At 46.8% G+C, this 27,287-nt stretch overlaps 1 protein-coding gene across 1 annotated transcript in view; it reads right to left on the bottom strand.

Annotated features, from left to right (window-relative positions):
* Positions 1-7,853: 7,853 nt before the first annotated feature.
* The window catches only part of LOC122154362 (dnaJ homolog subfamily C member 9-like), a 146,253-nt gene continuing 126,819 nt past the window's right edge, over positions 7,854-27,287 (bottom strand). The window contains exons 5-6 of the mRNA XM_042802316.1: positions 9,143-9,226; positions 7,854-8,365 (exon numbers count right to left, since the gene is read on the bottom strand). Of these exons, the coding sequence (XP_042658250.1) occupies positions 8,246-8,365; positions 9,143-9,226 (204 nt within the window). The 3' untranslated portion in view covers positions 7,854-8,245. The remainder of the gene's footprint in view (positions 8,366-9,142; positions 9,227-27,287) is intronic.

The raw sequence follows: 27,287 nt of genomic DNA, 5'->3' as shown, positions 1-27,287 counted from the left end.
GCTGTCTCTGATATTTCCCAGCGTTTGTTTCTGCCGCCACTGTATGCAGCACCTTTCTGCGTCAGCTTCCGTCGCCCCTCTGCGTCAGTTCCGGCGCCTCCCCGCTTCCACTTCCGGGGCCACCCTGCGCTCGCCTCCAGCGCCCCCTCCCGTCTGCCCCCGGGGCCGCTCAGTGTCCACCTCTGGCGTCCCTTCGCGTCCACCCCCGGGGCTGCTGCAGTCAGCTCCTTACCACGTCAGCTCCGGTGTCTTTCTGCTTCCGTTTGTGGGGCCACTCACTTTTGGTCTCGGGGCCGCTCCGCCTCCGCTCTCCAGGGCCGGTCACCTCCGTTCTGCGGGGCCGGTCTGCCTCTGCTCTGCGGGGCTGGTCACCTCCACTCTCGGGGCTGCTCCGCCTCCGTTTCTCGGGGCCGGTCCAGCCGGCTTCTCTCCGCGTACTCCCCCGGGGCTGCCGGGGCCGGCACCTCTCCGTCTCAGCTCGTGGACCCTGAAAGCTGCTGTATTTGGTGTTTCTCTGGGTCCGTTCTCGAATTCCTTGGTCGTTGCTGTTTCTCCGGGTCCGCCGCTCCGTCCGTGTTCTTCTTCTATGCAGGTCCCTGTCCGGGCAGCATCTTGCGGAGCCGCGGACGAACGACACACCGAGACGGGTTCAGTGTGGGTGATAGAGCATCAATCAACTTGTGTCTTTATTGGTCCAGGGTACATATATTTATACAGACAATGATAATTATTATGCCTACTAGTCACTAGCTGATTGGCTTAAGCTCTAAAGGTCGTATTCGCACGGTCCACCTACTTGCAGTTAGCTTACAGCACAAGCTTCTCATAATACTAAGTTTCTCATGCTACTATTTCTGATTCCTGTTGACTTGTTTTCGATACACGACAGTACCATAACACAATGTTTCTCAGACCACCGTTATCATAACACTAGGTTTCTCAGAACACTATTCCTAATTCCCCTTAACCTGCTTTCGACACACCACGGTACACAGGGCTGAAGAGTCCTTGACATTCCTCATGTATCAGCATCTGCGAGCAGCTGCAGGCAAACCCTAGTGAGGCTCAGCATCAGCAGCTAGAGCAGGCTCTGATCATACAATTGCTCGGTGGGCTCAGGACCCTTGTCTCTGAGCCATTCTCCAACAATTCCCCCTTTTTCTTTTTGTATGAGCAGAGCCTGCGCTAACGTTCGTTCAAAGATTTTCTTAATACATGACAAGGCACAACTCAGGCATGCAGGCTAACAATCTACTGGCTAAAGGCACAGGACCCTTGTCTCTGAGCCATTCTCCAACAGACAGGGATTGCTATGTGCAGCATGGTAGTTTGGAGGAAACAGGGCTGTACAGCGACGATCGTCCATGCAGGTGCTTTCTGTGAGAAGTTTCACCTTGGGGCTAAAAGTGCTATTCTGGCTCTGCTGAAGATTTATGTGATCCCAGTGAAAGGAAGCAGCTAGACAGGGATTGCTATGTGCAGCATGGTAGTTTGGAGGAAACAGGGCTGTACAGCAACGATCGTCTATGTAGTGGGTGCTTTCTGGGAGAGGTTTCACTTTGGGGCTAAAAGTGCTATTCTGGCTCTGCTGAAGATTTGTGTGTTCCCAGTGAAAGGAAGCAGCTAGACAGGTGCGGAGCCGCGGACGAACGACACGCCGAGACGGGTTCAGTGTGGGTGATAGAGCATCAATCAACGTGTGTGTTTATTGGTCCAGGGTACATATATTTATACAGACAATGATAATTATTATGCCTACTAGTCACTAGCTGATTGGCTTAAGCTCTAAAGGTCGTATTCGCACGGTCCACCTACTTGCAGTTAGCTTACAGCACAAGCTTCTCATAACACTAAGTTTCTCATGCTACTATTTCTGATTCCTGTTGACTTGTTTTCGATACACAACAGTACCGTAACACAATGTTTCTCAGACCACCGTTATCATAACACTAGGTTTCTCAGAACACTATTCCTAATTCCCCTTAACCTGTTTTCGACACACCACGGTACACAGGGCTGAAGCGTCCTTGACATTCTTCATGTATCAGCAGCTGCGAGCAGCTGCAGGCAAACCCTAGTGAGGCTCAGCATCAGCAGCTAGAGCAGGCTCTGATCATACAATTGCTCGGTGGGCTCAGGACCCTTGTCTCTGAGCCATTCTCCAACATTAGTGTTAGGGTTAGTGTTGGGGTTAGGGTTTGTGTAAGTGTTAGGGTTACGGTTAGGTTATGGTTAGGGTTTGTGTTAGGGTTAGAGTTAGGGTTAGGGTTAGGGGTTAGGATTAGGGTTTGGGTTTATGTTAGGGTTCCGGTTAGGGTTAGGTTTAGGGTTAGGTTAGGGTAAGAGTTAGGGTTCGGTTTAGGGTTAGGGTTAAGGTTAGGTTAGGGTTAGGGTTAGGGTTTGGGTTAGGGTTAGGTTTAGGTTTAGGGTTAGGGTTAGGGTTAGGGTTAGTATAGGGTTAGGGTTAAGATTAGGGTTAGGCATTAGGGTTAGGATTAGGGTTAGGGTTAGGGTCATGAGTTAGTGTTAGTTTTAGGGTTAGGGTTAGGTTTAGGGTCAGGGTTAGGTTTTGGGTTAGGGTTAGGGTTAAGTTTAGTGTTAGGTTTAGGGATAGAGTTAGATTAGGTTTAGGGTTATGGTTACGGTTAGGTTTAGGGTTTGGATTAGGTTTAGGTTTAGGGTTAGAGTTAGGGTTAGGTTTAGGGTTAAGATAAGGGTTAGGGTTAGGTTTAGGTTTAGGTTTAGGGTTAGGTTAGGGTTAGGGTTAGGGTAAGGGTTAGGGTTAGGGTTGGGTTAGGGTTAGGGTTAGGTTTAGGGTAAGGGTTTAGGGTTAGGTTTAAGGTTAGGGTTAGGGTTAAGGTTAGGGTTAGGGTGAGGGATGGCTTAGGGTTAGTGTTAGGGTTAGGGTTAGACTTAGTGTTAGGGTTAGGTTTAGGGTTAGGCTGAGGTTTTAGGGTTAGGGTTAGGGTTTACGTTAGGATTAGGGTTAATTTTAGGTTTTGGATTAGGGTTACTGTTAGGGTTAGGTTTAAGGTTAGGGTTAGGTTAAGGTTAGGGTTAGTGTTAGGGTTAGGGTTAGGGTTAGTGTTGGGGTTAGTGTTAGGGTTAGGGTTAGTGTTAGGGTTTGGGTTAGGGTTAGGGTTAGAGTTAGGCTTAATTTTAGGGTTTGGTTTAGGGTTACTTTTAGGGTTAGGTTTAGGGTTAGGGTTAGGTTAGGGTTAAGGTTAGGGATAGGGATAGGGTTAGGTTTAGTGTTAGGGTTAGGTTTAGGGTTCGGTTAAGTTAGTGGTAGTGTTAGGGTTAGGTTTAGGGTTAGTGTTAGTGGTAGGGTTAGTGTTAGCGTTGGGTTAGGGCTAGGGTTAGGCTTAGGTTTAGGTTTAGGGTTAGGGTTAGGGTAAGGGTTAGGGTTAGGGTTAGACTTTGGGTTAGGGTTAGGATTAGGGTTAGGGTTAGGGTTAGGTTTAGGGTTGCGTTAGGGTTAGGGTTAGGGTTAGTGTTAGGGTTAGGTTAGGGTTAGGGTTAGGGTTGGGTTAGGGTTAGGATTAGGTTTAGAGTTAGCGGTAAGGGTTAGGGTTAGGGTTAGAGTTAGGATTTGGCTTAGGGTTAGCGGTAAGGATTAGGGTTAGGGTTAGGGTTAAGGTAAGGTTTAGGTTTAGGGTTATAGTTAGGTTTAGGTTTAGGGTTTGTGTTAGGGTTAGTGTTAGGTTAGGGCTAGGCTTAATTTTAGGGTTTGTTTTAGGGTTACTCTTAGGGTTAGTTTTAGTGTTAGGTTTAGGTTAGGGTGAGGCTTAGGGTTAAGGTTAGGTTTAGGTTTATAGTTAGGGTTGGTTTAGGGTTAGGTTTAGAGTTAGAGTTAGGGTTAGGGTTAGGGCTAGGGTTAGTGTTAAGTTTAGAGTTAGGTTTAGATTTAGGGATAAGGTTAGGATTAGGGTTAGGGTTAGGGTTAGGGTTAGGGTTAAGATTAGGTTTAGCGTTAAGGTTAGTATTCGGTTAGGGTTAGGCATACGGTGTAGGGTTAGGGTTTATGTTAGGGTTAGTTTTAATGTTAGGGTTAGGATTTGTGTTAGGGTTAGGGTTTGTGTTAGGGTTAGTGTAAGTGTTAGTGTTAATTTTAGGGTTTGGGTTAGGGTTAATGTTAAGGTTAGGTTTTGGGATAGGGTTAGTTTAGGTTTAGGGTTAGGGTTATTGTTAGGGTTGGCTTAGGGTTAGGGTTAGGTTTAGGGGTTAGGGTTAGGTTTTCGGTTTGTGTTAGGGTTAGGATTAGGGTTAGGTTTAGCATTTAGGTTAGGGTTAGAGTTAGGGTTTGGGTTAGGGTTAGGTTTAGGGTTAGGGTTAGTTTTATTTGTTAGTGTTAGGGTTAGGGTTAGGGTTTTGGTTAGGGTTAGCCATTAAGGTTAGTATTAGGGTTAAGGTTATGTTTAGTTTTACGATTAGGGTCATGGTTTAGGGTTAGGGATAGGGTTAGGGTTTGAGTTAGTTTTAGCGTTAGGTTAGGTTTAGGCTTAGGGTTAGAGTTAGGGTTAACGTTACGTTTAGAGTTTGGGTTAGGGTTAGGGTTAGGGTTAGGCTTATGAATAGGGTTGCGTTAGGGTTAGGGTTAGAGTTAGGGTTTAGAGTTAGGGTTAGGTTTAGGGTTAATGTTAGGGTTAGGGTTAGGGTTAGGTTTAGGTTTAGGGTTAGGTTAGGGTAAGGGTTAGGTTTAGGTTTAGGTTTAGACGTTAGGTTTAGGTTTAGGGTTACGGTTAAGGTTAGGGTTAGGTTTAGGGTTGGGTTTAGGGTTAGCGTTAGGTTTAGGTTTTAGGGTTAGTGTTAGGGTTAGTGCTAGTGTTAGGTTTAGGGTATAGGTTTAGTTGTAGGGTTAGTGTAAGGGTTGGGTTAGGGTTAGGTTTAGGGTTGGGGTTAGTGTTAGGGTTAGGGTTAGGGGTTAGGGTTAGGTTCAGGATTAGGGTTAGGGTTAGGGTTAGGGTAAGGTTTAGGGTTAGGTTTAGGTTAGGGTTAGGTTTAGGGTTAGATTTAGGTTTAGGTCTAAGGATTAGGGTTAGGGTTAGTGTTACTGTTAGGTTTAGGGTTACGGTAAGGTTTAGGGTTAGGGTTAGGGTTAGGGTTAGGGTTAGGGTTAGGGTTAGGGTTAGGGTTAGGGTTAGGGTTAGGGTTAGGGTTAGGGTTAAAGTTAGGGTTAGGGCTAGTTTTAGAGTTAGAGTAAGGGTTAGGGTTAGGTTTAGTGTTAGGGTTAGGTTAATGTCAGTGTTAGGTTTAGGGTTAGGGTTGGGTTTAGGGTTTGGGTTAGGGTTAGGGTTAAGTTTAGGGTTAGATTTAGGGTTAGGTTTATGGTTAACGTTAGGTTTAGGGTTAGGGTTTTTAGGTTAGGGTTAGGTTAGGGTTAGGGTTAGGTTTGGGTTTGGGTTAGGGTTCGGTTTAGTGTTAGGGTTAGTGTTTGTGTTAGGGTTGGTGTTAGGGTTAGGGTTAGGCTTAAGTTTAGGTTTTGGGTTATGGTTACTGTTAGGGTTAGGTTTAGGGTTAGGGTTAGGTTAGGGTTAGTGTTAGGGTTAGGGTTAGGTTTAGGTTTAGGGTTAGGTTAGGGTTATTGTTAGGGTTAACGTTAGGGTTAGTGCTAGGGTTAGGTTTAGTGTTAGGGTTAGGGTTACGGTTAGGTTAGGGTTAGGGTTAGGATTAGGTTTAGGGTTTGGATTAGGGTTACTCTTAGGGTTAGGTTTAGGGTTAAGGTTAGGTTAGTATTAGGGTTAGGTTTAGTTGTAGGGTTAGTGTTAAGTTTGGGTTAGTGTTGTGATTAGGGTTAGGGTTAGGGTTAATTTTAGGATTAGGATTAGGGTTTAGGGTTAGTTATAGGGTTAGTGTTGTGGTTAGGGTTAGGGTTACGGTTGGGTTCGGGTTAGCTTTAGGGTTAGGGTTAGGGTAAGGTTTAGGTTTAGGGTTAGCGTTAGGGTTAGGTTAGGTTTAGGTTTAGGGTTAGGGTTAGGTTTATGCTAGGGTTAGGGTTAGGGTTAGTGTCACTGTTAGGGTTAGGGTTAGGGTTAGTGTTACTGTTAGGGTTAGGGTTAGGTTTAGGGTGAAGTTTAGGGTTATGGTTAGGGTTACGGTTAGGGTTAGGGTTAGCTTTAGGGTTAGGTTTAGGGTTAGCTTTAGGGTTAGGGTTAGGGTTAGGATTAGGGTTAGGTTTTTTGTTATGGTTAGTGTTAGGGTTATGGTTAGGGTGAATTTTAGTTTTTGGTTATTGTTACTCTTAGGGTTAGGTTTAGGTTTAGGTTTATGTTAGGGTTAGGGTTATAGTTAGGTTTAGGGGTAGTTTTAGGTTTAGGTTTAGAGTTAGAGTTGGGTTAAGGTTAGCTTTACTGTTAGGGTTAGGGTTAGCTTTAAGGGTTAGGGTTAGGGTTAGGTTTATGGTTAGGTTTACGGTTAAATTTAGTGTTTGGCTTGGGTTTAGTGTTAGCCTTAGCTTAGGGTTAGGGTTAGGGTTCGGGTTAGGGTTAGGTTTAGGGTTAGGTTTAGGGTTTGTGTTAGGGTTAGGTTTATGTTTAGGTTTAGGGCTAGGTTTAGGGTTAGGGTTAGGTTAGGGTTAGGGTTAGGGTTAGGGTTAAGGTAAGGTTTAGGGTTGAGGGTTAGGGTTATGTTTAGGGTTAGGTTTTGTGTTAGGGTTAGTGTTAGGGTTAGGGCTAGGCTTAATTTTAGGGTTTCTGTTAGGGTTACTCTTAGGTTTAGTTTTAGGTTTAGGTTTAGGTTAGGGTGAGGCTTAGGATTAGGGTTAGGTTTAGGTTTAGAGTTAGGTTTGGGTTAGGGTTAGGTTTAGGTTTAGAGTTAGGGTTAGGGTTAGGTGTTAGGGTTACTGTCCATGTGTTGTGCCACACAGAGATATGCTGTACTCTCAGAATCAGGATAATTTTTGAAAAAATCCACGTAAGGGAATAGTTACTATCTACCTCTAGCTTCCCCCTGGGAAGCTCTATTAAATAGCCAGCTCCTGAATGCTATCACTGAAGCAGTGAGGACTTTCAGCTCAAAAGGAAGTGTTCCCCTTGTCGCTCATAAGCCTCTGAAAAATGATCCACAAAATAAAGCCTGCCTCATCCCTTTGTGACAGAGTTGAAAACTAGTTAATTACCCTTCAATTTCATACTCCCACACATTGTCAGGTGGTTTAAAAACAGCTGAAGCATAAACCTTTCAAGTATTTGCAGATCCTACTTAAGGAATTCACTTCTGAAATAACAGAAGGGTTGACAAATATAGTGAAGTAGATAATCGCTACCACCCTACAGCAGACTTGACTGTGATGCTATTGAAATAACAAGCAATGCATTTCTGAGCTTTGGAACTCCTTGTCACGGGACATCACAAACCCTAGAAATGCACTGAACTGACTCTCTCCTGTGGATTTTTCAGCTATTGCCTCACCTCAGTGTGTCAGAGGATTCCTGCACAGTGACATACATGCTGCAGTCTTCTTCCTAAGGCATCTGCCACAGGCAATCCAAGGCCAAACACGAGCTGGCCCTTTCATGGAACATGGCATCACCAGCACTGACATCGCAGTTAACAATGCAGCCATAGTTACAGCTGTTATACAAGTGTGTAGTATTTACTTGACTTCAATCAGTCAGAAGAGTCGACACTGTTTTGAACAGCTACATAGAAAACCTAGAGAGGGCTGGGGAAGCAACTTAGCACAGAATTCTATGAAAACTTTTCCTCTATTAAATCTGCAATATTCCAAAGTATCTTTAGAAAACCACTGAAAATACCTGTTGAGATGAAGTTCAAGGACTTTTAACAAACAGCAGAAGGTTTGTTACATAAGAAACATGTGACTAGCAAAAAGATAAGGTTTCCAACTCAGAAACCGCAGGAATCGCCACTGAAGACTCTCAAAGGTGAGGGGTTACACCGTTTTACCATCAACTGTACCAATATCTATTAGGTGTTTGGAAGGAAGGTGCTTCCAAAGAAGTTTAATAAACGCACCATGGTCCCAAACCTCACACTGCTTCCTTACTGTAACAACTTTTACTCAGGAATCTGTTTGATCTTAACCGAAGAACACCCAAAGGATTTTTAAAGAGTAGCACCAGAATGCTTTGTCTTGTTCATGATGCATTCTGTATCCTACCTCCCAGTCACAGCAAACTGATGCACACACTCTGAAACAGTAGCCCAGAAAAACTCTGAAATTCTCCCAAATCCACGTGATCCCGTACAAAATGATACCTGCTATCTCAGCCTACACAGTTCTTTATTTCTTTCCTTTCTTGGCTGCAGTCGTCTTTTCTCCTTTTTTAGCATTTTTCCTGTATTTTGATTCCAGTTGGGCCAAAAAGTCATCCATTTCCCTTTTTCGATCTTTACTTCTGCTCTGGGGGAAAGGAAATTAAAAAAGAAAACCGACCCAAAACTTTTACTACTTCCTAGTACAGATTATTCTATTGAAGTTGATAGTATGACAGCTACATAAAATATTGGAATATATTAAACAGGGAATGCAAGCAGTATAATACTATACAAATATAATACAATACAAAGTATAGTACTATCAAGCAAAATTCTACTTGTGTACTCTAGGCTCTATACCTAATTTCTCCTGAAGTATCGAGATGGAAGTAAAGTGGCTATAAAAATTCCCAACATAAGCCTAGGAAAAGCAAAACAATTTCCAAGTTTAGACCCAAAACTCTACTACAGTTTGAGGAATGATTAAGCATTAAGGTTCTAGGAAGCCCACTGGATGATGAGAAACAGAAAACATTCCAAAAAGCAGAATGTAAACTATGTTTCTTTCCTCGGCCCTCAAGATACAAAACAGTAAGACCTATCAGCTTCTGCATCCTGATGGAATCCCTCAGGGAAAGAATCATTAATACTCCCTGTCTACCTACCTAAAACTAGAAGTTAAATATTTTGATTGTGCATGCCATAAGGATATTTGAATAACTTTGTTAATTTTCAAAAGACGCAGGCAGTAAAATCCATACCACACTGACTATTAAGTAAAGTACATAGGTAGCTAACATTAAGGTCAGGTTTTAACCTCAGAACTCTCAAGTTGCAAGGATCCAAACTACAAAGAGGCTCAGGGAGAACAGAATTATAGGCCAGTAACATACTTCTCTTCAGCAGATAGAAAAAGCCTTACTTGAATCAGCGCTTTCAAATCATCTTCTCCACCAAGTCCCAGTTCAGCTTTAGTCTCTTCTGCCTCTCTAGCTTCTTTTTCTGCCTAAAATAGCAAACTAGTTTTTAACAAGTATTTTGCAAGTTATTTGACAAAGTCTTATAATAGTTATGAAACTTTTTTTTTTTTTTTTTTTTTTTTTTTTAATCTGTATACAACTAGCTGCAAGGAAACACAAATCATTTCCAAATTTGGCCACAGATGACAAACTGGTGAAAGAAAGACCATTCTGGCTTTAGTAGAGCGGGACAGTTTTTTGTTGTTTCACAATGCTGAATGTGATGTCTATGCCTATCCCTGTTCCCCCCACCCACACTTTTTTTGTCTTGGCAGCTATTACATTTTCTTTAACTTAGAGAACGGTTACTGCGATGTGCATGTAAGATCTACAAAGTGTTCAAAAAACCCCACATTGAAGAAGAGGTCCATTTAGGCCAGAATGTTATTTCACACTCACCAGAAGGCAAGCATAACATATTTCTACCACGTACACTGAACTCCAGCAACTCATAGCTGTGTAAATAAATGCAGGGACATGCTAAACTGTAATAAGCCATTGTGTATAATAATAAAATAAAGAATTAATAATAAAACAAAGGAATAAAGATTAGCAGCAACCTATCACAGCTCAAAAGCCTTTCACAACAATTTGGGGGGGGGGGGGGGGGGGGGGGGGGAGGGGTGAGAACACAGGTGTCCAAATGTGAAAGTCAAAGACACAGAGCAAGATCTGTAACCCAGAAATCCTGTAGCAAACATTTGCCTCAAGAACAGTTCCATTTTATTTCTAACAAGGAAGATTAAAACTTAGCATAAAAAAAATGCTTCCCTTTGGTCCCGGATTGATATAACCTACCCGCCTTTTTTCTCGCAATCATTTTCTGCTTAGACTCTCTTACAAAACCTTTGTAGAATGGGACTTCTCCAGAGGCAATGGCTTTTTCTACAATTTTCCATGTTCTTGGTCCATCTGTATAGTCCACGCACAACACAGACTCCATTATTCTGTCCAGGTCACCCTCAAAATCCACGTACGCTGCTTTAATAACAGCTAGCTCTTTGTCCAAATCTTTCTAGCTCTTTTCGAAGTCTTCAATATCTTTCACTGTGATCTGAAGCAAAGAAGTGACACTTCTGGAGTTACATGATTAATTCACCAGATGGATTTCAGAGACAGCGTTAAAAAAAAAAAAAACAAACAAACAAACAAAACAAAACAAAACATAGCAAAACAAGAGAAGCCACGTGCTTTACCTGAAGCTCGCCAGGGAGACACGGCCACAAGCCCGAAGCAGGGAGCTCCCCGCTTCCTGCAGGGCCTGCCCCCGCCCAGGCGAGCCCTGCGGGGCCCCGGCCCAGCTCTTACCTTCTTGAAGACCAGCCGCCAGTACTCTTGCCAGTCCCGCTCGCCCCTCAGCACCTCGCCCTCCTCCTCCACCGTGCCCTGCTCACCGTACAGGGCGCGCTGCTCCGCCTCGCTGAGGGCGGCGTAGGCCTTGCCCAGGATCTGCGGGCACGGAGGGGCCGGCCGGTCAGGCCAGCAGCAGCGGGGCGGCCGGCAGCCTCCCTCACCTGGAACCGCCGCGTCGCCTCCTCCTTGGCGTGGGGCTCGGCGCGGCCGGGGTGGACACGGAGCGAGGCACGGGGGCAGCCGCAGCTGGATCTCCTGCGGCGAGGCCCGCCGGCGGGTACCCAGGACGCAGCAGCGCTCGGCAGAACCGAAGGCGGCCCCGCACGGCTCCAGCAGCCCCAGCCTGCCCGGCCTCCCCTCGCCAGCCTGAGGCCAGCACATGCGTGGCACGGCGGCAGCAGCGCCCTCAGGGAGGCGGGCGGGATTCCCCCCCCTCAGCCGCACCGCGCCGCTCGGCCCCGCTCCGCTCCGCTCCGCTCCCCTCCGCGGCTCCAGCCGCTCCAGCGGGCGGGCGCAGGGGGCGGCAGGGGAGGGGGAAGGCTTCCCACACAATTAATTGGAGCAGGCAGGAGCTGCGCAGACGCCGGCGGCCAGGCTGCAGCCGGCCCGGCTTTCCCCGCTGCTCCCCCGCCGTTCCGAGGATGGTTTGGGTGCGGACGGCTGCCCCTCAGGGACGGGCCGGGAACCTGCTGAGGAGCGAGAGCCTCCGCCCTCGGGACGCAGCTCTGTGTTCTCCTGCGAAGGAGGAAAGCCAGGTGCGCTCAGACACAGTTAGCAGCAGTACATTTTAAAACCAGCGGAAAACAAACAGATAAAACAAACGGGCGAGCAACTCCTCTTTGGCTTTCCACTTCCCACTGGTAAAACGAAGCTTTGCTGGCTTTTGTGAGTCATTCGGGATGGATGAAATCCACTGCCTGCTGAAAAAGCTTGCCTTCCTTCTAAAAATAGACTCTCCAATATACCTATGAGGCTTTCACTAAGTCAGACAGACCCCGGTAGAAAAAAACAAGCACCTCTTCAAAATACCTACATTTATTACATCCAAACTCAAAGTTCTAACAGTTCACACATAGTCTCTTCCTTCCAGGCTGTCCCAAATGTGACAACAGGAAGGCAAAAGTGTTTGCATGTATCCAAACAAAGCCATGGAATAAAAGTCCTGTAAAGATACGTTTACACAAAACTCATGTGGTCTTTAAGTGAAATGCAACATAAGTGGTATACACTGATTGATTCGTACAAAAAGATGCATGAAATAAAAGTTAGTATTTTACCTTTCCTGTGCCTTTTGTTGAAATGTAGAACATTTCACTGCCAATACCATAGAGGGAATAAAACACAGCAGCATTAACTCAGATTTCAGCTCTTATTTACAGCATTTAGACTGGTAACATTGCAGAATATTCTTGCTTTCATTAAAAATATCTTATAAAAGCTAGCCGTTATCTACCATTACTGGAGAGCTCTGCTGATGTCAGTGAGTATCACTATTCACAGCTTGATTAACCAGTTACTGTTGTACAGTTGAGGCTACAACTGCAATGATTATTTCAGTCAGTTCTGAGAGATACCGCATCCTCTCTTACCTTGATCATCTTTTCTACTTCTCCAGTGGGCCCTTTATGGGTTCTCCAAATTTTGGTGCTAATGCAGACTGCAGCATTAACACAGCAGGACAAAGACATGACAACCAAAGGGCATCAAATATAAAATACTTAACCATTTCATTCTTCCGATTTTTTCAACTTTAACTTTGCCTCGTTTTCATATGAAGAAGCTTTGGCTGTTTCAGCTTTGTTTACAGGTTTCAGCAGTTTTCTTTTCTGGCTTTGCTTTCTGGAACGTATCAGGTCTTCACATCCAAGTTTGACCATTTTTGCTTCCCACAACTGCATTTCATTCTCGTACCGAACCTTATCATCTTCAGCAAGCTGCACGTATGGCTGGGAGAAAATAAGGTATCAACAGTTACAGAAGGGGCTTTGTCAGGATAACTGCCATGTCACATCCTCCTCTTTGATACAGAGGTGACTTACTACACGACCTGTGTAGTGCACATCCCAGGCATCCACTTTCACCTTCAGAAAATTCAAAAAACATCCAACATAAAAATACAAAACCTTAGTATTGAACTGTGGTTATGTCAACAGATTGACATCCCTGAAGAGGAAGTTTATTCAGTACGACTACTAACAGCTAAGGCTTTTATGGGAGTACTAGTCTGAGAGAGATGGCTTATGTAAGAAACAGGAACTGATATTTCTGCAGAACTATTTCAAATTCTTTTTCTACAGAAAAAAAACATGAACATAGTGCATAGTTCTAAGAACGCATTCAAAATAATCTGGAAGAAGGGCATTCAGGAGGAAGGACGGTAAGGTACAGAATACTTGAAAATTGGGAGGTTTAGATTAGATTTCGGTATAGCACCCCTCCAATTTTCAATACCCCCATCTGCAGGTTCGTATTTCAATACACTGAGAAAGCTGGCAAAAAAGTATCCTCAAGACAACCAAAATTAATAAATTACTGCGTGCACATTACCTGTAGATTTCTGTTGCTTTTACCTGTCCAAAGTCTTTCCATGAGCAGCAAATTACTATGCTGGCATTTAAAAATGAGTATTATTAGAAAAAACCCAAACTGTTGCAGATTATTCCACCTTCCTCCCTAGATGCCGCTCAGCATCCATTTCCAGGCATACAGAACTTCCATCCCATCCCACTGACTCACATTTCATCAACACTGTGAAAGAAATGGTCACTACTGGAATAAAAGTAATGACGATCTTTTTCAAGGCGTACAAATAAGATCTCAGAGTATTGTCCTCAGTATTATATTTTGAGCAACCGAGTTCAAGATTTCCTATGAATTTATTAATTTTGACTCCAGTTTGTAATTTTCCAATTAGATCAGAGCCTCACCAAAACCCACTGACATACCTGCTGTTGAGAATCGGACAGTTGTCACCATGCTTCAAACAATTGCTTCCTCTTTGCCTACAGGATACAGAATATACAATACGTTAGGATTATTTTCACAGCAGACTGACCACAGGGTTACAGATGAATGTCACACTAGTGAAAGCCAAGTATAAACCAATGTAAAAAAGCAGAAAGTCATATGGGATTAATACCCCACCCTCCTAAAATAGGTAAATGATAAACAATACGATTCACCAAGTTGCTGGGCATCACTCGAGTCACATTTACAGACAATATAAGCACAAAGCAGTTTAAGTTCGCCAGGAACCTAAAAGAGCTTGTACAGCCTCTGCGTAGTGTTTGTGTGTTCCTAGGCAAAGGAAGCAGAGAGAGCTGGATTGCTTAGCGTACCAGTGGTAGTTTGGAGGGGAGACTGCTGTACAGCGACGATCGTACGTGCTAGCGCTTTCTGTGAGAAGTTCTCGCTGTGAGCCTAAAAGCGCTGTTCTGGCTCTGATTAGTGTTTGTGTGTTCCCAGGGAAAGGAAGAAGACAGACAGGGATTGCTTAGTGCAGCGTGGTGACGCGGAAGTCTCAGACACAACATGCACGATCATTGTGATCAAGTTAATGCCACTTTATTAAAGGATACACAGCAATTTATACACTAGCACAAAGCGCACGTGTTATGTTTGGTTGCTATTAGGTTAAAGCTTTGGTTGCTATTAGGTTAAAGTTCACACGCCTTGCTCTGCCATACCTACATTTTGTTTATACAAATTTTTATCTTCTTTTTTACATTCCAACCTCCTTACCTCTTTGCAACATAGGCAGTTTCTCAAAACCCCAATTTCCTTATCTCTTTCCACCTTGCATATGTCCTTCACAACAGCTGCGGTTGTGAGGCCCCTTGGTCTGGATCGCTCACAACGTGCCTATTTGCTTCCAGCCACTCCACAACTTTTAGCAAGCATACAAGTAATTATCGTATGCACTTGTAGCACTCGGCTGGCATTATTAATTTCCAGACTTGACTCAATTACAAGTTTTAAGAAGAGCTCCTTTCTAGCATATTCATAGTTCTGGTGAAAACAGACATACTCCAGCAGCATGTGAAGTTTTGCCTAGTAAAAGGGATGTTCACAAAACAAATCCATCCTGTATCTTGTAATTTACTTTGATATGAAAAACCTTGAACAAAAAAATACGCTGTGTCAGCAATCAAGTTAAACAGAAACCAAAAAGGTGACTAATCACTTCAGCAGACCTAAAGAGCAGGTACTTTAAAATTAAGTGAGTGTTTTTGTATCATCTACCATTTCTAGTGGGTCAGACTTTGATGTGATACCTTACTACAGCTTGTTCCGCTACTCAAGTTAGAGATGTGTCCATCCTTAATTGCGTATTCAAGGTCTCGGCTCTGTTGAGCAATGTTGAAATAAGCCTAATAAGCCTACTGACTGGTACAGCATCCTGAGCCTCGCACACATGCAAGCTCACAGAAGAAACTTGGCAGGTGAAAGTCAAAGACACTCCTCCTTTCTCACTTATTTTCTAAGCATTTTTCTTTTAACTTCAGTAGCATAAAGATGATAACACAAAATAGTGCTAAACAGAAACCACTCAGCAAGCATGACAACTTTCCAAAGTCAAATACCTGTGTATGTCCTTTTTTTCTTTTCTCCTATGCTGAATATCCTAATACAAAGACAAGGACTTCAAACACTGTCACTGTGAGACCCAAGCAACAGCATTCCAGAAATTACTCCAGGAAGCTGTACTGCCATCCTGCATCCCCTTGTTTTGGTCAGTATGTGTTACAAAGCTATCTTAGCATACATAAACTAAACTGGAGAAGGCAGGTCCAGTTGTATGTTAATTACTTCAGCAAAAGTCAAGCATGTAATCTTCTTCTGTAGCACAGCACTTCTGCCTAACTGGACAAGAACACTGAATGACAGGAAAATCACAGATGCATCAACACATACAAAGTGCTGGATGAATGAAAACACTTGGCCAATGGGAAGCAGACTCAACATAGCCAGTACCATGCTCTTCAGAAGCAAAACCTTGTTTGGTTTAGTATCAGCCTCAACTCAAAGCAAACAGAAACATAAAGTGGGTTCAAAATTATCAGGTTTCTGTAGAAGTCTTCTTCTGTTTGTAGGAACTGCTAAACTACATAGGATTAGCGGCAGGTAAACAAAACTGGGAAATCGGCAGTAGGAGATACAAAAAAAATACAAAAATGATGAGGATCTTGCGTAGTATCTGTACATGTAAGAAATTGGTCTCCCCCCGCCCCGCCAGGCTCCGGCAGCCTCTCTCCCTGCGCCAAGGCTGTGCCCGCCTCCGACCCAGCCCCGGCCCCTCCTCCGCCTCTTCTTCCTCCCTCCCTGCCCGGCCCCACAGCCCACACTGACCCCTGCCCGGCGGGGGTGTGCGGCGGTGGCGGGGCCAGCAGCAGCACTGGGACCCCGCCAGCGACGGGGGGCGCCGGCAATGCCGGCGGGGCGTCTCCTTCGAAGAGCCGCTGCCGCTTCTGCCACGCTGCGGCTGCTGCGCCGGGTCCCCGCAGGCCCCCGGGGGTGGAGACGGGGGCCTGGGGGCGGGCGAACCGGAGGCAAGGAGGCAGCCCCCGCCCTGCCCCGCCCTGCCCCGCCCCTGGGGCCCCTAGGGCCCGGCCGCGGCCCCCATGGTATGAGCCCCGCTGCGCACACGGCCGAACGGGCCCCCCCCACCCCGGCCCGGGGGCGGGGCTGCTGCGGGCACCGAAGGAAAGAGCTGGGAGCCAGCCGGGGTTAGTGTTGGGGTGGGGGGTTGCAATGGGATTTGGGGTTTCAGGGGGAGCGACAGCAGCTCGGAGAAGAGCAAGCACGCTCAGGCCCTTAGGAACAGGGAGCTGGGGTGGGGTGTGCCTTGATCTCTGTACGAATCGTTATGGACTCCGAATTAAAACACTGGGTGCTGGTTATGGACCTTGAGTAGGTACCAGAAGGGACTGGTGTTCGTTTGGAAGATCAGCCAAAGATGAAATGAGCGTGCGCAAGGATGGAGTTCAACCGGCGCACACGGTGAGGAAGACTATCGACATGCACCAGAGGACCCCCGTCCAACATATCCACACGTGGGTTAGAGACATTTGCATATGATAATGCTTTCCAGGAAATAACATGAATATGCTAATCATTGCCCTTCCCTCTTGGTATTCAAATCAATCAGTAAAGTTGCCCAGTGATTTCTGGTGTACCATAATGAGATGGTATCCAACTAAACAGCTCAGAAAGTGAAAATCCACCTGGAGCTATTGTGATCTGATGTAACATTTAGAAAAGTTTGGAAGTGGTACGGGACGTTGTGTTGATTTTGTTGAGATTTGTTAACCTCGGCACAAGAGGTGCTGTGAATCAATGCACAGGAACCTCCTTGGTGCAGGGTAAGCATAGCAAGTACTAGATGATTTTGTGCCGCTGTCAAAGCTAAAAGAGAATTTTCCTGTTGCGGGGCTGAAGTGGCATCTGCTGTGCGAATTGTCTGTGGCTTCCATGGCAGCAGAGAGATTTCTGAGAGCTCTTTCTAGTTCATTTACCCTGACTGTGGGGATTAACGTTTTCACTAAACGTCTCCAATCATGGGGGGTTCCTCAGACAGTGGGGTGATGAGGTGGAGGGTCAGATCTATGCGTGGGGCAGGGGCTGCGTTAACCCCCCCACCTCCCACTGCAGGAATTCCCACTGGCAGAGGCGATGTGAAACAATCCTCAACCCTTTAATGACTGAAGAAGGAAAGAGAGAGATGGGAGAGGGCTGGGGCTGGGGCTGGAGCGGGCGGGTGCGGGTCGCATGTCCCAGGGGTTGTGCCCCACAGCTTCTGTGCCCAGCTGTCAGAAGCGGCCGGGGGGGTGTGGGGCACTCTGCCCCGTGGGGTCCCTCAGGGCTCTGGCTCGCTTGGTGGGCACGCTGCTGTCATGCGGATGCTCTGCCTCTTGCTGCTGCCCACCGCTGCGCTGTCCCTGTGCGGCAAGTGGGTCCAACCCCCCCGGGGCTGCCTCCGCAGCGCCTCCCCCACCAGTGGGGCCCTGAGGGGTGGATGACACTGGGGGGCAGCCGGGGGGCTGGCCGGGGGGCTCAGTAGCGGGATGCGCAGGGGGCTCAGCAGGACACTCTCCAGAAGACCCTGCGGGGGATCCTTCCAGGGACTCTCCACAGGACGGGCCTCTGAAGTCTCCTCGGAAGTCTCCAGGGAGCTCTCCTCCTCAGCAGCCTCCGAGGGGCTCGGGGGCAGCCGGGTGGGGAGGTCTGCTGCCACCCCACCCTGCTGCCCCTTGGGGTCCTGCGAGGGGGAGGCCGCCGCACCCCAGAAGGGGTCAGCGTCCCCCAGCATGGCCACTGCCAGGCTGAACCTTGGGGCTGTTGTCCTTGCACCTCATCCTCCAAGAAGTCGGGGACTTCGCCGACGGAGGTGGTGCTGGCGAGGCTGTGGGGGACATCGGGGAAGGTGTTCTCGCCGGCCACCATCTCCACTGTCGCCGCCTGCTCCTTGCAGCCGCCCTCTGCCCTGTGCTCCGAGAGGTGGGGGAGCTCGTTGAGGGAGGTGGTCAGGTTGGGGACATTGGGGACAGTGTCCTCACCATCCCCCAGCCCCGCCGCCACCGCTCGCTCCTTGGGGCAGCTGCCCCCTCCCACATACTCGGAGAGGTGGGGAAGCTCATCAAGGACCTCGACAGTCAAGCGGGGGACATCGGTGCTCAAGCGGTTGTCCGTGCTGTCCCCTGGCTGTGCCACCACCGCTTGGTCCGGGGAGCCTGTTGCCATTCACCATGTACATGGAGAGGTCCGGGAGCTCATTGAGGAAGGCGGAGCTGGCCAGGCTGTAGGGGAAATCAAGGACATCAGGGACGGTGTCCTCGCTGTCCCCCAGCCCCGCCACCACCCGTTGTTCCTTGGGGCAGCCACCTGCCCCCACGTACTCGGAGAGGTCGGGGAGCTCACTGAGGAAGGCAGCCAAGCCAGGGTCATCGGGGCCGGTGTCCTCGCTGTCCCCCAGCCCCGCCACCGCTGTCTGATCCTTGGGGCAGCTGCCCTCTGCCATATAGTCCGAGAGGTCGGGCAGCTCTCGGAGGAAGGCGGCCAAGCTGGGGCTGTCGGGGCCATCGGGGACAGTGTCCTCACTGTCCTCGGTGTGGAGCCAGGCGGTGGTGTCCTCTGCCTGCTCAGGAAAGGCCTCAGCGAAGGCAGCTGGCCCCTGCTCGGGCAGGTCTGTGCGCTTCCCCGGGGCTGCTGGGGTGGTCACCACTGCTGAAAAAGCAATCAAAGACAACCAGTCCTTGGTGATGCAAGCTCTCCTCGGCTTGGCCACCCACCTGCGGGCCCTGCCACCCCCTAAAACTCACCCTTTGGCTGTATGGTGGGTCCGCTGGTCGGCGGATCAAGGGCAGGGGGGTGGGGGGTGGCAGCAGGGACGCTGTCCTCAGTGGCCACCACGTTCTTGTTGGAGGCCTCTGATGGCTTCTGGGCGCTGCCAGGGAGGGTGTGGGGCACAGGGGGGCCCTGCACCCAATGCTGAGTTGTGGGGTGACAGGGTGGCGGGGGGACGGGGTGGGCAGGGACGTGCCACAGGCAGGAGCCCGTGGGGTACAGGGGATCCCCCTGGACCACAGCCCCTGGCCCCAGCCCCATCGGCTGGTGGGGCACCAGTGTCCCCAGCACCAGCTGCTGTCCCCAGCTGTAGGCAGGGGGACAGGGAGCAGCCATGGGGGAGAACTGCACCCCAGGGGGGAGCTGCACCCCAGGTACCAGGGGGGGAAGTGGCACCATGGGGGGAAGTGGCACCCCAGGGGGGAGCTGCACCCCAGGGGGGAACTGTACAATGGTGGGGAGCTGGACCCCCAGGGGAAGCGGCACCCCAGAGGGGAGCTGCCCCGGGGCCCCCATGGGCCCTGGCACCCCCTGCCAGACGCTGGCCTGTGGCAGCTGGGAGGTGACGGGGTGGAGCTGGGCGGGCTGGGAGGACACCGCCAGCCCTGGGACGGAGAGCAGCATGCCAGGCAGGGACCGGTGGTGGCATGGCCTGGAACACTGAAGCTCTGCAACCCTGTCTGCCTGGGGGGTTGGAACGTGCCCCATTATGGCATCACCTCCTGATGACATCACACACGCAGGGGCCGGGACCCGGGACCAGCTGTGAGCCCCTCCACGGGCAATGGGGTCCTGGTCCCCCCGGCCCCCTCGCTCCATGGCCGCCCTCAGCCTCTGCTCAGCCACAGCCCAGGTGACACCCACCCTGTGCCTGCACCCTGCTGGGGGCTGCTCTGGGCAAAACCAGCCGTGGGATGCCCCTGCAGCTCATTAAGATTATTTAGCCTGGATAGGGAGCTCCCCGGGGGGAGGCCCCAGCTGCCCTTGCAGCAGCCCACGCAGGAGGAAGCTGAGGCCCAGGCTCGCTCATGCCAGTGAGGAGGCCACAAATCCTCTGTCACTGCCGTGCCTGCGGCCAGTTTGGAGGGGGGGAAGGTGCTGCCTGGGGCCGAGGAGAGGAGAGCCCCAGGGCGGACGGGGGGCCCCGTCCTGACGCCTCACTGGCTTCACTCCCGGGCAAGTGCTTCTCCTCTGCGCCAGGACGGAGAGCACAGCGGGGGCTGGAGAGCGTCCCTAGGAGCTGCATGGGCTCTGGGGACATCCCTGAAGTGGGGGTCTGTGAGAGCTGTTCATGTCACATTGTGAAATTTTAGTCTATGTTTTTGAACAACTGAAGACATAATAAGCACTGGTTTGAGGGTCTTTCTGAGAATGTTTTACTAGTGTAGGCTTAACTGCTGCCTGTGGCATAATAGAATTCAATAGACCGGAAAAGGAAAAAGACAGGAGTTCCCCATTCCTTGTGGAAAACCTGCGCTTCAATATTAGTTCTCAATAAGCCCTGCAGTCCATTACTAACCTGCGGCCTGGGGACTTCGTTCCTGCAAGCTGCTCCCACGGGTGGCTGGGAGGGAGGAGTGTGGTCGCAGTGGAGAAGAAAACGACGGGACTGTGCTCTGAATCCATGTTTTCATCATCATTAAAGATTGGTTTTTGTCTGACAACAGGGAGAATAGTATTAAAATCTCACCCTTCCCAAACTAACTTGGATACTATGCCCTGTGGTTTAAGATAATACAAGTAACCAGTTTTCTCAGTTTTTATAGTCCACTTTGTCATGGTAAAAACTTTTCTTTCACTAATTTGAGCAGTTTGGTTTTTTTTCTAGACAAAGTAGTGGGTTACATTTACGGCTGATGGTTCAGATTGGTGTTTTTCTCTGGGTTTTGTGAGGTGTGGTGAGTTTGGCATTTTTCAGCTCCTTGACAGGAGGGGCAGAGTTCATGTTTCAGGGCTCATATGCCTCTGCTTTATTTTGACAGACAACGATACTTTGTTCGTAGAAGCATAACCATGTGCATTTATACGCGATTAGACATTAACTGATTCATTTACAAACTACACTGAGAAGTTTCCCGTAGTGATGCTTCCCTCTCAGATAAGCACAACTTTTTAAAAATTCCCTGTTAGCCGAAAACTGACAGCTTCCCCCTTCAACTTTTAAGCACTTGTGAGCATCTGACAAGGGTCCCTCTCTGAGATATTCTGGAGCAATAAGGTGATCTCAAGTGGGTTTCGTTGTTTTTGTTTCTTCTCATTAACCACACGATCACTCTTAAGCTGTCATAGGTTTGGATTTTGTTTTGAACAAATACCATTACACTAGGTTGGAAATGCCTTTTTCAGTGACACTCGGAGGATATAGTGCAGACTTTCAGGATACAGTAGAGGTTAACTATTGCTATATTTTGATGTTAGAACTTGAATATGTGTTTGATTTTTTGCGAACAGATTGATGAGTCTTCTGCATCAATTTCTCTGGCGCAGCTTATTAAGGTATATACTTGTCAAATACTTAAAAAAATAACAAGTGTTTGCTTTGTATTTTTAAATCTTATACTGTGATCTGTAGCTGGATAACTGTTGTAATGTGAACAAAACTTAATTTTTAATAATTTACAGTACTTGTTTTAACTTTACAATGTGTGCCTATTTTGTTACTGTCTTGTAAAGATTAGTTCCCAGTTTGGGAAGATAGAAGGGGAGTAACTTCTCAGCTGCAACATACTGTTGCAGTACTACTCACCTTCAGAACACAAAGAAGCAGCACTTCAGAAGCTCTTTTGCTGTTTCTCATTTTTTTCCTTAATTTTGCACTGGAAACTAACAGAATTTTCACAGAATAACTTAATTTGCTGTAAGTTGTGAACAGCCAAAAGAGAAGCGTTCCTGTACCACGCACAACTGCACGGCTATTTTCTAATTTCTAGTCACTGTATAGATCCATTCGTGGAACGCTGCACAGTTTCATGTAGACAGTGGACAACACAATCTCAGTTGTTTGAATGCAGGCTGTGGAAATTGTGTAAATGTACCTAATGGTTTGTAGGAACATACCATGTGTATGTGTGGCATATTAGCAGATGTGACTTTCTGAAGCTGTTGTAACGCCATGTTTTGCTATGGAACTGCTTGCATTATTTGCTCAACGCTGTGTAACTTTGCCTGGGAAAGCACTAGTGATTGCACTGTGTGAAAAGGAGGAGTGCTAGCCAGGGAAATTACTAGTTTTTAAAGTGACAAGGATTAGAGAAGGTAGGACCCAATGCAGAGGAGCTAGTTCTTTCTTCTGAAAATAAAGGCTGGAGTTCATTACCAAGAAAGAGAAATCTCCTCTCCCTCCCAATGCAGAATTAAATTGTGTATATTTGGGAAGACAGAAAACCAACCAAACACACACAATTAGTTTGGAAGGTAGCCACCAAAAGAAATTGGTCTCCATTAGTGCTGTCCCTAAACGTACCCTTAGTTCTGTAAACTCATGTGAAGTTTTACTCTAAAATGTGAAACGCTGTCAAAGTGGTGTACGCATTGAAGCTTTCGAGAAAATTTAAGTGTTTCAGAAAAATGCAGGAACATGGCATAAAGCAGCTCAAAGCTGTTACTTATTCTAACCTCTTCAGTGCAGACTGGTTTAGCATGGAGGCAACGTGTTGCAAAAAAGTTTTCTGCATTATTATTACTACGTATGAAATGCTTTATTTGAATTTTGGTCTATGCCTAGTAATGCTTAGTCATTTTGGGACGTGTTTTGTAAACAGCTTGGGTTCAAACAAATTAGTCGAGTATCTGTAAAGTTTTCTCTAAATGTTAATGAAAATTATTTCATGGATGTCAACCTGGATTTTGTTACGGTTGAGAAAAAACTGTGTCTATGAAACGGCCATTTAACAAACTGTTGAAACTAGCTGGTTACTTTTGTGAATGAATTCATATAAAAACAGACACACGAGTGGTAGATCTGAGTGACAGGTGCTTGAAGGTCCAAATCATTTACAGTCGCTCCCTTAGGCCCTGCTTGTGTCTGCACTAGTGTGTAATAAAAACATTTGAACAAATACTACTGAAAAAAAAATCAGCTGGCTTCAACAATGTGACGATCTCGTTCTGTGTAAGGTTTCTGTTACAATTTGCATGTTAAAAAGACACAGTCACCTGGAGAAAAACTGCAGGTTGTGCTGACTGTAGTTAAATCCCTTCATATGAAGAAGTTAGTAGGCAGGGGACGTGCCATTTGGGCTGCCAACAGCACATGACAGTCAAATTTCTACCAAAAAGGATCTTTTCCTGAGGCGTTATAAGAAGCTTGATTCCTTTTAAAGCTTCTGTATCTGAAGGCAAATTTCAGCAAGCAACATCTTCCCCAACTCTTAAGTTGTGTGTCCTTTTAATGCTGGAAAATGTTGTCCTGGGTTGAGTGAGTGGTGAAGTTTTTTGGTGGCAGGGGAGGGGGATATCGGGGCGGCCCCCTGTGAGAAGCTTCTCGAAGCTCCCCCAGCTCCACGTCAGCTCCACTTCTGTTTGGGAAATTGAGCCAATCGGCTGCGCCTCTGCGATAACGTATTTAAGAAGGGACGTGGTGACGGGCAGTCGGACTTGTGAGGAGGAGTCACTGCAGCTGCATGAACACCAAGGTCAGTGGAGGAACGGAGGAAGAAAGGAGGGGGGAGGTGTGCCGGAGCAGAGAACCCTCCTGTATCCTGTGGTGAGACGGCAGGGCGGCCCCCCCCTGCCACCCATGAAGATCTACGGTGGAGCAGACATTGATTTACAGCCTGTTGTTCCTGCTCGGATGATCAAGGTTCTGTGCCCGAAGAAGGCCGGGGTCTCATGGAAAAAGGTAGCCCCGCTGCTGTAATTCAGTGCTGGGAGGATTGCAGCATGCGGGGGAGTCCCACGCCGGAGCAGCTCGGGAAGGGCTGCAGCCGTGTGAAAGAATCCAGTCGGAGGAAGTTAGTGACCCATGACGGAGCAGTGTGGGGAACGCTGCGGCCCATGGGAGGAATTCAAGTCAGAGAAAGTTTGTGGAGGACTGTCTGCTGTGAGAGGGGGACCACGATGGAGCAGGGGGTAACAAGTTTTGGACACTCCCCTCACCGAACATGAAGGAAGTGGCAGCACTGACTGCACCCCCCATTCCCTGCCCCTGCACCACTGGGGGAGGAGGTAGAGATATCGGGAGCAGAGCTGAGCCCGGGAAGAAGGGAGGGGTGGGGGGAAGGTGTTCTCAAGATGTGGCACTGCTTCTCACTGTCCTACTCTGTTATGTGTTGTTTGTGTCTGTAATAAATGTATGGGTTTTTTTCTTCCCCTAACGAGTCTGCCTTTTGCTCGTGATCATAAAAGGGGGATTTTCCCCCATCCCAGTCCTATCTTGAACCCCAAGCCTGGCTCTCTGTCCCTTCTCATTGCCGGAGGGGAAGGGAGAGAGAGGTGCTGCATTGTGGTTGGCTGTCAATCAGGCCTAAACCACAACAAATGTAAATAATGATACTTGCATAGAACTCTCTCAACTAAATGTACAGTGAAGACCTTCCCCTTCAAATAGTCTGGAGCTTGAGAATCAGTTTAAAACTACTGGACAATAATTTTTTTTCTACACATAACTTCAATCCACTTGGAAGAAAATTGGACTGGTTACGTAAGACTTTATGTAAGGTACAAACAGAGCCTAAGGTTTTGAGTGCCCAAGAATGCTCTTTTCAAGTAGGTTAAGAGGCACATAAACACCACGTCATGGCATAAGGACTCCCCAAAACACCTTCAGGAGAACTATATTTTATATAAGCAGCTGTTTTCATGCAACCTCAGCTAGGGTGGTCCTGCTCTTTACAGCATTAGGTGAGTGGTGTTGTCTTCAGCTGTGCGGGCTTAGATGTGTTTCTAATGTGTGTGTCAAATAACTGCCTGTTAAACAGACTGCCAATATGTCTGAAGCCAAAACTTCCAAAGAAGAGAAGATAAAAGCTATGATGATACAGTCTTGCCGGCAGTATGATCCAATCAAGTAAGTGTTGACAATGTCAAATCTGTTCTCTAAAGGCTATGGAAAAATTGTAGAGATGTTTGTTTGGACAAGAGTGACACATGCATACCTTTTTCTTTTTTTTTCCCCAAAAAATTTTAGTTACATGAAGAAATCCTTGGGTCTACCTCCACCATCATTTACTTGTTTTCGTTGCAGAAATCCTGGCCACTATATAAAGAACTGCCCAACAAATGGGGTAAGATTGTGGGGGACTTCTGGTGTTACTTTGTTTTTAATTGTTTTACCTCGGCAGTTATGTGACAAATACATGAATATTCATCTTGACAACTGTTCCTCTTGGGGTGAAATACAGAGGTTATATGGCAGTGGTGCAAAGCCCTTCAAATTTCAAGGGAAAGATGGAATTCTCAACATGAAATTTTCTTTTTTTCTAGGTCATAGACATTACATGTGCCCACAGATCTTCCTCTGTGAACTTGAATGCATATCTTCATATATTTCAATCTTGCTGAAATTTTTCTGTTAGAAAGTTCAAAACACTGCTCAAGCCTTTAGAGCATCCTGGCTATATTCATCAAGCAACCCTTAGGCTAAGTTAAAGGGGAGGATTAGAGCCTTTTGCTGCTCAAAATAATCAGTGAAATGTCATTGTAAGTGTGGGTCTTAAGATGAGATATGTCCGTATTTCTTTTCTTATCAGGACAAAAAAATTTGAGTCTGTTCCCAGAATTAAAAAAAGCACAGGAATTCCAAGGAGTTTCATGATGGAGGTGAAAGATCCCAATACAAAGGGTGCTGTGCTGACCAAGACAGGAAAATATGCAATACCAGCTATTAATGCGTAAGTATGGAATTACTGGGACTGACCAAAAAGTGAACGAGAGAAGCCGTGCGTAAATGCCTGAGTGACAGTGCAACCAAGCTGGCCATCGTCTGTAATTACGGGGAAGGAAGCATTGTCATTGGATCTTAACCTTGAAATCTGTGATACTTTCTAATATTAAAATAGGGAGCTCCTGCTGTTTGTGTCCCTGGAAATTGGTTAAGCTGCTGGTATGCTCGGAATCTGTATTTCTACAAAGCATTTCAGTACTGTTTACAGTGGAGTCGTTCCCTTTGAAAGCTCCTTTTACTTCTGGTTTATGTTTCAAAAGCTTTTTGAAAAATTTACCATAGAGCTATTGGACTGAGATGTCCTTCCCCTCTGGCTTTTACCAAAGCCCACGTGTGAAACAGACTGACATTTTCTTGTTGCTATAAATGAAGAAGGTACTACTGTGTGCTGACAAGAGTGGCTGTTTTAAAATGCACTTGGAAGCACTTCTGATTTTCTGTCATGGATCTCCTTTCATAGAAGCTGTAACACAGACTTCCATGTATAAAACATAATTACTCAGAGAGTAACTTTCCCCAAGCCTCCAATTTACATTCACCCTCTGGCAAAGGAGAGGTAGGATTCATGTCACCTGATTTCTAGATGTCAAAAATGATTTTTCCAGTCTGAGCTAATTTCTTAGATGATACAACAAATGGGAAAGTTCTGCAGAAGGAAAGTTGTTCCCCCCCTCCCTCTTCCAGTGTTGTGACTCTAGAAAAGTAGGTTAAACTAAATGCCTGTGTTTCTGAAGGCTAATGTGGAGTGAGAATTCTATCTATTATCCTCCTTTCATAAAAACCAAAGCTTGGAAAAGTTTTCCTTTATCCATCTTTAACTTTTTTCTTTTTCCTTCCCCACATACCCTCCAGGGAAGCTTATGCTAGAGGAAAGAAGGAGAAGCGTCCCTTCTTACCAGAGGAGCCATCCTCTTCCTCCTCAGACGGTGATCCTCTTCCAAAGGAGTTGATATGTCTCATTTGTAGAGATATCTTGACTGATGCCGCTGTTATTCCCTGCCGTGGAAACAGTTATTGTGATGAATGTTAGTGTTCCTCCCGTGTTTGTTAGATCAAAGCACCACATCTGATATTCTGAAAGCAGAAACAGGAGATAACAAAATTACTTTGCTAACAGCTCTATTTAATACTTAACTATACCCTGATTGGGAAAGAACCCTGCTCATAGAAATTAAGACAAAAAAAAGCAGAAAGGTTTTTTCCCTTTTTATGCATCTAGTTCAACCCTCTTTACTTGCAGAGGGACGGGTATGAGAGGAGTGCTTAATTGTGCAGGTGACTACAGTATTGGATATCAAATGCATTTAGCCCGTCCACAGCCTTTTCTCTCATGCAAAACTCTATGGCCAACGCTGGTGACTTCCTGTGATCTGCAACAAATAGCTAGTTAGGCATGTGATCCACATTCTTCTCCATGGCAGAGTCGGTTAAAACCTTCAGGACTTGAACATACTAATGATTGAGGTGCG

This window comes from Tyto alba, unplaced genomic scaffold (genome assembly GCF_018691265.1).
Source record: "Tyto alba isolate M040663 unplaced genomic scaffold, T.alba_DEE_v4.0 Super-Scaffold_39, whole genome shotgun sequence".
In the NCBI taxonomy this organism is placed as follows: Eukaryota; Metazoa; Chordata; class Aves; order Strigiformes; family Tytonidae; genus Tyto; species Tyto alba.
This window is presented reverse-complemented; position numbering and strand designations above follow the sequence as displayed.